The sequence below is a fragment of the Chiloscyllium punctatum genome, chromosome 15 (genome assembly GCF_047496795.1).
Source record: "Chiloscyllium punctatum isolate Juve2018m chromosome 15, sChiPun1.3, whole genome shotgun sequence".
NCBI classification, from domain to species: domain Eukaryota; kingdom Metazoa; phylum Chordata; class Chondrichthyes; order Orectolobiformes; family Hemiscylliidae; genus Chiloscyllium; species Chiloscyllium punctatum.
The window spans coordinates 56625892-56638659 of record NC_092753.1 but is presented as its reverse complement, the minus strand read 5'-3'; the positions used below and the strand labels follow the sequence as shown (position 1 = coordinate 56638659).

At 38.2% G+C, this 12768-nt stretch overlaps 1 protein-coding gene across 7 annotated transcripts in view; it reads left to right on the top strand.

Annotated features, from left to right (window-relative positions):
* The window catches only part of dcaf6 (ddb1 and cul4 associated factor 6), a 225207-nt gene that overhangs the window by 109142 nt on the left and 103297 nt on the right, over positions 1-12768 (top strand). For 4 of the 7 annotated variants that reach the window (XM_072585183.1, XM_072585182.1, XM_072585185.1 and 1 more), the window contains exons 10-11: positions 2245-2493; positions 10977-11159. In XM_072585183.1, coding sequence (XP_072441284.1) covers positions 2245-2493; positions 10977-11159 — 432 coding nt within the window. The remainder of the gene's footprint in view (positions 1-2244; positions 2494-10976; positions 11160-12768) is intronic. The other 3 variants (XM_072585186.1, XM_072585188.1, XM_072585184.1) reach the window with 1 other exon arrangement.

The following is a 12768-nucleotide window of genomic DNA, read 5'->3' as shown; positions in this document are numbered from 1 at the left end:
GGGAATTTGTCTTGCAAACGTTTCGTCCCCTGTCTGGGTGACATCCTCAGTGCTTGGGAGCCTCCTGTGAAGCGCTTCTGTGCTGTTTCCTCCGGCATTTAAAATGGCCTGCCTCTGCCGCTTCCGGTTGTCAGTTCGAGCTGTCCGCTGTAGTGGCCGCTGTAGAGTACTCATCCACAGACTCTATCAACAAACACATCGACCTGGACCCAATATACCAGCCACTACAGCGGACAGCTCAAACTGACAACCGGAAGCAGCAGAGACAGGCCATTATAAATGCCGGAGGAAACAGCACAGAAGCGCTTCACAGGAGGTTCCCAAGCACTGAGGCTGTCACCCAGACAGGGGACGAAACGTTTGCAAGACAAATTCCCAGCTCGGCGAACAGAATCACAACAAGTTTGTTGAAGTTATGGGGTTGGAGGATGAATTGGTTATGGTAGTTGACAGTGATACTGACACAGACTTGGATTAACCTTTTGCTCGTATCAAATTTACCAGTTGTAATTGATGCATTAATAGATCTTCATATTCCCAAAGACTCATAGTGCATTTTCAAAAGTCTTTGACAAATACCTGAACATAAGAAAAGCTAGCTACTGCCACATATCACCAGAGTTCTCTCATTGTAAATTCTAGCATTTATGGCGAAGATACATTAATTGGCTCTACGAAGAGGACATTAGTAACTTGCTTGATGTTGTCATGGACTACAGAATGGGAGAACCCCTAAGAGCAATGTGAAAGGAAACTAAGGTGGAACAGTTAAGGATGTCGGTAACTTTGATAACCCCTAGAAAATAGATGTCTGCCTGTTACTTGCCATAAATATCGCAAGCACCATTGCCCCTGATGAGGCTCAGTCATTTGATACTATGTTCATATAGCATGTAGTTGAGGGTAGGGCAGTTGACGTGGTATACATGGACTTCAGTAAAGCCTTTGATAAGGTTTCCACATGGTAGGCTGATAGAGAAAATGCAAAGGCATGGAATTGAGGGTGATTTAGCAGTTTGGATTAGAGATGGAAAATATTCAGTCTGGAGTTCAGTTACGAGTGGTGTGCCACAAGAATCTGTTTTGGGACCAATGCTGTTTGTCATTTTTTCAATGACTTGGACGCAGGCATAGGTGGATGGATTAGTAAATTTGCAGACGACGCTAAAGTTGGTGGAGTAGTGGACAGTTTGGAAGAATGTTACAGGTTGCAGGGGGACTTGGATAAACTGCAGAATTGGGCTGAGAGGTGGCAAATGGAGTTCAATGCAGCTAAATGTGAGGTGTTGCACTTTGGGAAGAATAACAGGAAGGCAGAATACTGGGTCAATGGAAAGATTCTTGGTAGTGTGGATGTGCAGAGGGATCTTGGTGTCCATGTACATAGATCCCTGAAAGTTGCCACCCAGGAAGATAGTGCTGTGAAGAAGGCATACAGCATGTTAGGTTTCATTGGTAGAGGGATCGAGTTCCAGAACCGCAGTGTCATGCTGCAACTATACAAAACGCTGGTGCGGCCACACTTGGAATATTGTGTACAGTTCTGGTCGCCCCATTACAGGAAGGATGTGGAAGCATTGGAAAAGGTGCAGAGGAGATTTACCAGGATGTTGCCTGGTCTGGAGGGAAGGTCTTAGGAGGAAAGGCTGAGAGACTTGGGTCTGTTCTCATTGGAAAGAAGAAGGCTAAGGGGGGATTTGATAGAGACACACAAGATGATCAGAACATTAGATAGGGTAGACAGTGAAAGACGTTTTCCTAGGATGATGAAGTCAGTTTGTACGAGAGGGCATAACTACAAATTGAGAGGTGATAGATTTAAGATAGATGTCCGAGGAAAGTTCTTTACGCAGAGAGTGGTAAGGGCGTGGAATGCCCTACCTGCTAATGCAGTCAACTCAGCCACATTAGGGAGATTTAAACAATGCTTAGATAAGCACATGGATGACTTTGGGATAGTGTAGGGGCATGAGCTGAGAATAGTTCACATGTCGGCTCAACATCAAGGGTTGAAGGGCCTGTTCTGCGCTGTATTGTTCTATGTTCTATGTTCTAAACCTTGTATGAGAAGTGATCATTTCCAAATGGTTGTTTTTCTCTTCCTCTCTGAAATATCAATGTAATAAATTCCCAAAGTTTTTTTTTGTAGATTTACGATAAATTTTCTTACTTTAATGACAAACACAGTGCTGGAAAAAAATCAGAGAGAATTTTGACAGTGCTCTGGCTATTCTCTCATGGCAGGAAACACTGGTGGATCAGAAGCATTAGATTCAACTACACCAACTGCTCAAGAAGAAACTGGAGTTGGAACAATGGAGGTTGATCCTCCAGCTGTTCAGCTGCCTCAGTCCTCAAATTGCTCCACTGTTTCAGCTCAAGTTCCATCAACATCCTCCTCGACCACTGACGCCTCTTCCACTTCTGTCCTCTCTTCACCTGATGGTGAACACAAGCGTGCCCCTCAGTCAAGTGACAATCCTCCACAATCAGGTAAGATGATACAAAGCTGTATATCAATTTTTAAATAAAAAGCTTATTTTTCCAACACCTTGTTTCATGAAATTCAGGTCTGAGTTAGATTGGCTTCCTTCTTGCTACAACCCAAAAATGAAATGCCTAATAACAATGAAAGTGAAGATGTTCTGATATTTCAAGAGCATTGGCTTCATGTTCATTATGCATGAATGTCTTCCAAATTTTGTTTCCTTGGCACATATTGAAGTGGAAAGGTGTCCTGAGAATTTAATGGGAAATATGCTGAGCCGTGAAATACTGAAACTATTTGTTGTGTAAGTGTATAGGTATAGAGTAAATTTAAACAAACTAAAAGGAGCTCCTGCATTCTAGTGATGTGAAAGTATAGAAATTTCACATTGATAATCTACTATTGTTTTGTAAATAGTACAATAAAAGAGATGTTGTGATTTATAAGTTGTGTATATTACTCCAGCATATCCAATCAATGGTGGAATAATTTATTTGTGACGTCATGTCTGATGCCCAGTTTACTTTCAAATATTTATAACAGAAAATTAAGAAGAAAATTTGGGAAGAATAATTAAAAAATTTTTTTGTGATCAGGAATAAAACAGGAATTTGACAGTGATACTAATGCTCTGCTGAAGTTAAATTCAGTACTTTGTCAGTGTGGACTTGTTGGGCCATATGGCCTGTTTGCACACTGTCGGATTCTATGAACTTTCATGGAAGAAAAGCTTTAAAGCTATTCCCTAATCTGATTCAAGGCCTGCTGTAGTATGCTATCCATTGTCCAATGTAAGCGTGTTGCAACATTACTTAATATTTCTAAACTCAAAATGCTAAAATTATTATTTTTAAGAATGAAACGTGAATGCTGAACTGCAAGTTGATTTGATTTTTGTTGCAATAATTTAACTATTTTTCAAGCCTATTTTCCCAACGCTTTATTTTCTGTTAGCTTGGAATTTGTATAATGCTTTTGTTGGCATGGGGCACAGATAATCATTTTCCATGATGCAGATTATTTTTGGCATTGTGTGTCTGTGAACTGTACAGAGTATGTCAACTAACTAGCTTATTTTAATCACCGAAATATGTGTTGTGTGTGTATACTAGGTGTGTTTTGTCCCATACAGTGTACGTACGATGTTTTCTAATTCCTCATTACGTATTTCTAACTATGTAATGAGGGTTTTCAAAAAAACTTTGTTGCAGCAAATACAAGTAACTATTACCTCATTGTGTCGAATTAGTACAATCGAAAGTACCAACTGGAATGAGTATGGCACTTGTCTGAACCCCCTCCTCTCCATAATTTATTAAATGTATCTGTCGTCATTTGAGTGCAGAAAGTTGGCTGGATGTATCACTTTGAAATTTTCTACAACAAAACAAAAACAGAACAAACTACAGAAAAGTTAGCTAATCATAATGAATGAGTCATCAAAACCTGCATTCTGTAAAACTTCTCTTGGAACCTAAACCTGTTGAAGACACCTGAACACCAATGTTGTAAATACAAAAGAAGTTAGGTGAATAGAAATAATTCACTATGGTTTTGGAATCTGGTTACTTCTCAATGTCACTTCTCAATTACCAGCAAGGTGAAGAAAGGAGTCATCAATAAAAGTATTTCCAAAGCTGTGGAAACTGCAAATGCATTAGCCATGGATTTAAATTCAGATATACCTATAAACTTGGAAATGTAATTCCATTATGTAAAAAAGGGGAAGAAAAACAACCGGAACTTCCAACTGTCAGATTAACAATTGAATTGGTTATTGATATCTATGATTAGAGTCAGAGTAACTAAGCAATTTGACAGCTCTGACTCCAGGAAAGAGCATGGATTTTTGAAGGTTATGTCATATATCACTAGTTTAGTTAGTAACTTCAAAAACTAGAATGGTATTCTCTCTGGAATCTTAGTCTATTTGTGAGGTTTTACTTGGGTGATTATTACCAAAATGGAGAATCTGTGTAATTTTATTCAGAAACATTTTTGGTTTACTGGTAATCTAGAGACTTAGGTTAATAAACACATTTTAAAATTCAAATCCCGTGTGGTGAATTTAAATTTAATTAATTAAATAAAACTAAAATAAAAATCTAGTATCAATAATGGTGACTACAAAACTACTGGAATTTCATTTAAAAACCCATCTTGATTCACTAATGCCCTTGGGAAGAAAATTAACCATCCTTGCCTCATTTGGCCTATGACTCCAGATCCAAAGAAATGGATAACTCTTAGCTGGTTATTTTACGGAACAGTTATGTTCTTTCAAGAGCAGCAATGATATACTTGTCAACCATATCCTGTGACAAAATAACTAAAAGTAGGAGGTAATCTTGCAACACCGACCATGGCTTCGTTTGGAGATAGAATGCTGAGAAAAGAAGAGTTTTCTGATTTTAGGGGAGGTAAGAATTGAATAAACAATCCCTTTCTTGAAAGAAATGGGAGCCAAGCACATTCATGCTAAAGACCAAGCTGAAACATTTGCATCCGTCATCAGCCAGAGGTGCTGAGTGGATGATTCATCTCTACCTCATTCTGAGGCCCCCAGCATTACTGATGCTTGTCTTTAACAAATCCAGTTTCTCCACATGCTAACAAGAAATAGCTGAAGATGCCCTGACAGCATTCTGGCTGTTATGCTGAAGATTTGTGCTCTAGAGCCAAGCTGTTCCAGTACAATTACAACACCAGCATTTATCTGATGGGTATGACTTGTCCAAAAAACAATGTCACTTCTCAATTACCAGCAAGGTGAAGAAAGGAGTCATCAGCTGTATTACCAAACAGCACTTACATAGGTACAACCTGCTCACTGATGCTCATTTTAGGATTTGCAAGGCTACTTGACTCCTAACTTTATTAAAGCCTTGGTTCAAACTTGGATAGAAGATCAGACTTCAGAGATGAGGTGAGATTGACAGCCCTTGACTTCAAGGCAGCCTTCGACAGGATGCAACATCAAACAGCCCCAGTGAAATTGTAGTTGCAGCGAATCAAGAGGAAGTCTCCAGTGTTTAGAGTAAAGCCACACACAAAAGAAGTTAACTGTGGTTATTGGAACTGAACCATCTCTGCTGCAGAAGTTCTTCAGGGTAGTATCTAGGCTTCATCAATGACCTTTTCTCCATCTTAGAGTCAGAAATGAGGAGGATGGCTGATTACTGCACAGTGGTCAGCAACATGTGTGACCCCTTGCGTACTGAAGCAGTCCATGTCCAAACGCAGCAGGATCTGGACAACATCCAGACCTGACTGATAAGTGACATTCAAATTACACTAGTGCAAGGCATCTCAGTCAGCTCAAACAAGAAAGAGAATCTAAGTGCCATCTCTTGATATTGAATGACATTGCCATTGCTGAATCCCCCAATATCAACATCCTGCAGGCTACTATTGACCAGAAACTAAGATGGTAGCCATATAAATACTGTGGTTGAAAGAGCACATCCGAAACTGGGAATTCTTCAGTGATTAACTTGCTCACAGTCTCTCAAATGTTTGTCCTCCATCCATAAGGCACAAGACAGGAATATGATGGACAATACTTGCCGAGATGAATGCAGCATCAACAACACTCATCCATGTAATTGGTACCCTAACCACCACTTTCAATGTTCATTTCCTTCACAACTAATGTAGAGTGAGACCACCAAGAATGATCATCAAGATGAACTGCAATAATACACTAAAGCTTCTTCGACAGCACCTTCCAACCCACGATCTCCACAACATTTCAGGCTAAGGACAGCTGATGTATGGGCCGAGCACAATCTGCAAATTCCTATTCAAGTTACATTTTTTCTGATTTTGAAATATATTACATTTCCTTCACTATCACTTGATAAAAATCCTGAAATCCTGATCTAAACAACACTGAGTGTTCCTATGCCCAAACACCTACCGTGTTTCAAGAGGCAGTTCACTTCCTCCTGCAGGGCATTTAAGGATGGGTGATAAAATGGCCACATTCTGTACATACGCAGAAAAGATGCCAGTAGGGAGTGATGTACTGTTTGTGCACATGCCCATTGCTCCATCTACTGGTGGTCTCTAAATACATTCTTTACAGAAGAGCTCTCAGTTTTTGCACACTATTTATATTAATGACTTGAATGAAAGAGTAAACTTGTTTATCCAAGTCAAAGTTCTAATAAATTAGAAGCTGGAATGAGTTATATGGATGGTAGCAAAATTGCAAAAGTTTTAAACCAGTCAACCTGATGGGTAAACTTATAACATGAAGCACAAATTCAGGTTGAAGATAGACAACTTAGCACATTTTCTTAACCGTGGGAGGCTAGGAACTGGGGTAGAATCTAGTACACAAATCACTGACAGTTGTTGTTTCACTTTGAGTTCTGAGCGTTCAAGTAGTGCTTAGCTGTACAATTCCTTTGTGAAATTCCATCTGCAATAATAATTTTAGGCATTAGTGCATCAGGAAAGATGTATTAGGCTTGGAAGGAAAGTAATGTAGATTTACCAGAGTAATGCCAATTGTTACAACACAGGTAAACCCTCCTGCTTAATTTAAACTAGCAACACAGAAGAGATTTATCCCATGCAGTAATCTGTGAAAATCCAAGAGGCCAAGAACTATTTAAAGTGAAAATGAACAACTTTATTTCTTAAAGGATAACAGAAAATAATTAATACACAACTATTTACAACTCCTTCCTCTAACCTATCTCTTACTTTCTCTTCTATAATACTAGTCTGATAAAACTCTCGATTAAGATTTACCGAAAAAAAATCAAATTTCAAAATCAGCCAGCGGTCGAATCTTCTCTTTAGATCTACCTCTGTAGATTTGCCCTCCAGGTCGGTGTTGATGTTTTTCTCTGTGCAAACTCCTTCTCTAGTCAGGTACTAAGAGTTCTGACTAGCAGCCTACACATGTTGGTCTTTTGGCAGTTCTCTCCCAAAGGTTAAATTTTTCCTAGTCTTATATCTCCAAAACATCAGATTGTGTCATTGGCTTTTAATATTGTCAATATACCAAATTCAAACTTGATTGGAGTTTGGTATTTTTTGGGGGTATAATTTAAACTGATTGGCCTAATTCAAATTTGTTTTTGCCTCCAGACAACCAGATACTCTTGCTGCTGGACCGCATGTTACAGTGTATCTTATTCAGAATACTTGGTGCTGTCAGGTAGTTCTGCTAGTTTTTAACTGTCTTAAAGATACAGTACACCTACATCTTCATAACACAATCCTCAAAAGTGTCAAAATCCGATTGTATATCCTACATAATACAACACAAGTGTAGGCCACTTGACCCAACCAGTCCAGGCCCATGTTTATACTCCACTTGAGCCTTCTCCCAACTTTCCTGATCTAATCCTGTCATTGTAACCCTATTTTCCTACTCACGCATATGTTTTCCCCTTAAATATGTCTATTATTCACTTCAAATATTCCTTGTGGTAATGATTTCCTCATTCTCACCACTCTGGGTGAAAAAGTTTCTTCTGAATTTCCTGTTGGAATACTTAGTGGCTGTCTTTTATTGATGTCATCTGGTTGTGCTGTTCCTGACAAGGGGAAGCATTTTCTGTTTTAAAGATCTTTACAAGGTAATCTCTCATTTCCCTTTTTTCAAGAAAAGTGTGTCAAATCATTCATCCCTACCTGAAATGCATGCCTTAGTATTTCTGATATCATCCTTGCACAACTTCTCTGCACCCTCTCGTGTCTCTATATCCTTTTTTAAAATATGATGGCCAGAACTGCAAGAACTTCTCTAACCCAAGTTTAACAGAGGTTAGCTTAATTTCCTTATTTTGCAGTCTATCCCTAATAAAGCCAAGTTTTTATTTTGTTCGCCATGTCCTTATCAGCCTGAGCCACAACTTGTGGCGATTTGTATATTTGTACATCAAATCTCTTTCTCTGTCCCAACCATACTCTCCCTTCCATGCAATAAGTCACCTTCTTAATGTTGCTCCTTTTTTGTACTAATGGGTGTGATTTTGCATTTTTGTGACTGTGTGGGGCTTCGTGTGTTAAGTGGCAACAAATGTCTTCACTGCTGAGATAACTTGAACCTTTTGCAATGCCAGTCTGCTTGTTAAGAGCTGGTAGCTAGAGCTTAGATGAGTTTCTTGACCTGTGGCAGGCTCAACACTGATCTCTCCAGTTGACAGAGGCTGCAAGTGATATTTAAATATTTCTTTCCGCTCTCTTTTGCTACTGTTGTATTATCCTGTTGCTCCCTAAATTGTTCTAATCCTATCCCTTTCATTCCCCTTCATTTGATGCGCTAAAAACACTTTATTGTTTTGTTATGTCATAGAGGACGGTTTGTTTGTATGTGGTTTGTATTCCCTTTAGACAGTAAAATTGATAAATGATCTGTTTAGAGAACTGAAGTTATTTTTTAAAATTAGTAGTTAATCATATTTATCCTAACTTCTATAGAGCAACAGTACAGGAAGGAAAAATCTTAAAATTAGAATCGGGACAGTTAGTAGTGAAACTAAAAAGCAGCATTCATTTAAATGTTGAATTCTTCCAGTAAAAGTTGTGCCTGCTTGGCCAAATTTAAGTTCAAAAACCAGGATCAAGAGATATGAGTAAATAGTATTGAACAAACGTATTTAAATGGAATTGAGATATATTTTGGCTATGATTTAATTGAATGGAAGAGAGGCTTTAGGAGTTTATTTCCCCTCCCCAACAAGAACCCGAACAATCAATCTAAGCAGATTTCCCTGAGATATGACAGTGCTTTTTCCTTTCCATGCTGTCTGAAATGTCCTTTTCAGATGGGACATTAACAACAAAAATGACAGCATACGTACCCTGCCTCAGATTATTACTAAACAACATAGGGAGATATTTGAATAAGTGACCAAAAATAGGTCAAAGTGCTAGATTTCAGGCAATATTGTATAACTGGAGTATTTTTTGAATTTAGGGCCTAAGTAGCTTTCAGTAGTGAAATAAATAAAAATTTTGATTGCATTAGAGATCAGAATTGGTGAATAACAAAAACTTGGAGATTTTTGAGCCAGAGGAAGTTATAGAATTCAAGAAGGTTAGCTTCTGAAAAGATTCAAAAACAAAGATGAATTTTAAAATTGAAGTGTTACGTGTCTAGGAGCCATTGTAACACATCAAATACAGATGAGAAGTGTGGATTCCTTTTTAATCAACTTGTACAAACATGCTATGACACACCTGTGGAGCAGGTGCAACTTGAATTCATGCTTCCTGCTCAGAAGTAGGGGTACTACCACTGTGCTACAACAGCCCCATTGAGAAGTGTGGATCGAATTAAATGATATGGAATACAGGTAGTATAATTTTGGATGTGTTCAAGCTTGCGAGGAGAATCCTGACTGGGAAATCATTGTAATAGTTGAGACTTGTGGTAATAAAGTTGTAGATGATCTGAAGTAGGGAAGATTTTGGCACTGGTACAGAGATGGAATTAGGTGGCCTTGGTGATAAAATGGGTATGGGATTGCATTGTCAGATGGTGCACTGCTGTTATAAGCCATCTAGTTCTGGTTCAGCCTCAGCCATTGGTTAGGAACAGAGATGGGAAATTTCTGCTCTTCTAATACTAAATCCCAGTCAAGCTAATCAAAATATGAGGCAGCGTATTGGTTGAAAGAAGTGACTGTAATATAGAACTAATTGGCATCAGAATGCATGTAGAGTCCTTTTATCCAAAAAAAATTAATCGTTAATATCAGGAAGTGTGACCACTGATATTTGATTGAATTCCTGTTTGAGAATAATTCATTAATTTCATACTAGACATCACTGGGCTCATTAAACTCAGTTGGCTAGATGACTAAAGTTTGATGCAAAATGTAGCCAACAGCACATGTCTAATCCTCGTACCAGTTGAGAGAGTTCATGGAAGCCTGCCTCCCCACCTTACCCTATGCTTTAAAATGGATACTCCGAGGCAATACATAACCGATTGTCTCTCTAATGGGGAGAGATGTCTGTGGTTCCTTACATACATATTAGACCACCTGGTATCTAAGTAGTTCATTCTCTGGCTTAAATCTATCTTCTGTAAAGTCATGTGTCTAATTTCTGGCCATAATTTTGTCAACATTTATATATGAAATTGCCCTGAGATTGGCAGTTAGAAATAATACCCAAACAAGAAATGCAAATAAGGAAGGCAACATTATGTGAAATCTGCTAGTTACTAGAAATTTGTTCCTCTTTCTGCAGGTCAATCCCCTACTATGTGCATATTGGCTGGAAATCTGGTTAAATTGTTATTTGACAGCATGCATGTTACTGTTTTCCTAAATCATAGACCATCACTTTTACTCACTTTTGCTCACTTTAGAGGGGACAGTGGTGATCTTTCTGATCTTTTGTCTTTTGATTATAAATGTTTAAATATCAATGAACTTCTATTTTCCTTATTTTTGACACTTTCTTGCATCTGACTTTCCTTTTTGCTTTTGTCATTAACTATTTCTGTCTGTGTCAGAATTAAGAGCTCAGTCCAGTCGACCATCTGGGGTAAGTTTAGTCAGTAAACGTCTACAGCAACTGAGACTTTTGAAGGCAGAACAACAGAAACAGCAAGATCTGGCAAAGAAGTCTTCTTCATCACAGCCTGCCTCTGACCATTTCACCCATGAAGGCTCCTCAATGAATCCTAATATTTCAGGTTGCTGTTTGCTTTAAACTCTATCCTAGAAACTAGATATGGTTTTTCCATTTATTAATTTTGCTCCATACATACAAGTTAATTAAGGTGGTTCTATAGAATTGCCAATGTGCTGAACCTTTTAATAATATATTAACCAAAAATGGACAAATCTGGAAGTTATCAGTAGCTCCTAGATAACAAGCATGTTGCATTTTTACAAACCTAAAATGTACCAGTGTTATTATGTTGCAAGTAAGTTCAAATTTCCATATTTCTTAAACATTGTACAATGAAATTATTCGTACCACCTAGTAACAAGTAAAAAATATTTTTTCTATGATTTTATTTTAAATTGTTAAGCTATTGGTAATGGGTTGAAACGAAATCAGCATTTTGGAGTGATGACATTACAAGGATAAGGGTTTTTGGTAAATGGGTAGATTTACTGTTGGGACTATAAATACTGGAGTCAATATAAATAGTTAACAACTTGTAAGATTTTAATGCTCAGAAATTCCACTTTCTTTATCTAAACTATATGACCTCTTGTACTTAGTCTGCTTTCCAATGTATAACACTAGGAAAGTGATAAAACAATTGAATATTTAAATAATATAGTGAAACATTTTCAACATAAAATTTATCCCAATGTAGAGAATTTGGATGCATTAGCATCTGTTGACGAAAGATTCTTTGACATTATTATGTCAAATTTACATGTAGTGTTCTGTTTAATTTCCAGATAGGAGTACTACAAAGTGAAAGATGAACATTCCAGGAGTGGTATGAGGGAGGTTTAAATGAGTTTAACGGCTGGGTCTCAATAACTTATTGCGAGCATATGCTAACTCCCTAAAGTAAATGGCCAGTGATATCAGGAAGTAGCTGTCCACCTATTAAAATAGGCCAAAGCAGGGCACTGTCATCTTCATGGGGGATCAGTCCCTGGCACGAGATACATGAAGGGGTTTCCAATTCAGGATGGCAGTTGGAGCCACAAGGCCATCTACATGATGAGCCCACAGGACCACCCACAGGAATTCTGGAGGCACTTCAGAACCAAAGAAAACTCAAACAGGATGTAAAATATGTGCCTTCCTGGGCCTCCTGAAGCCCCTGGTTGCTCTTCCCATTAAGAGTTTTCTGACAGGGAACTGCACCCTTGCTTAGGCCTTAGGTTAAAATATCAGCATGAAGAGTGGATAAGTGCCCTGCTGTATTTTAACTCTTCTGCACAGATAAAAACTAAATTAATTCTATATTGATGTAAATCTGGAATGAAAGTAATAGTAAAGCAAACCCATGTAAATATGGCTCTGCCATATCTTCTAAAGTGTATCAGAGTTGGTGATCTAATGTTCTGGTCCATTGCGCTCACTATCATTCAAACAATCCTTTAGCTGATTTTGAGCACATGTCTGACCACTTTGGGTCAATAAGCTTGTTTTGGTTAGCAGGTTAGTATGCAGCTGACCTACAGTCTTTACATGTACAGTATTCTCTTGTTCTCTGAAGTGGATAGAAACAAAGCTGACATTTTAATAATGTCTTGTACCTTCTCAAATAATCTACAGGCAGTGAATTATTGTTGAAGTACAGTAGCTGTTGCAATGTACATGGCCCAGTT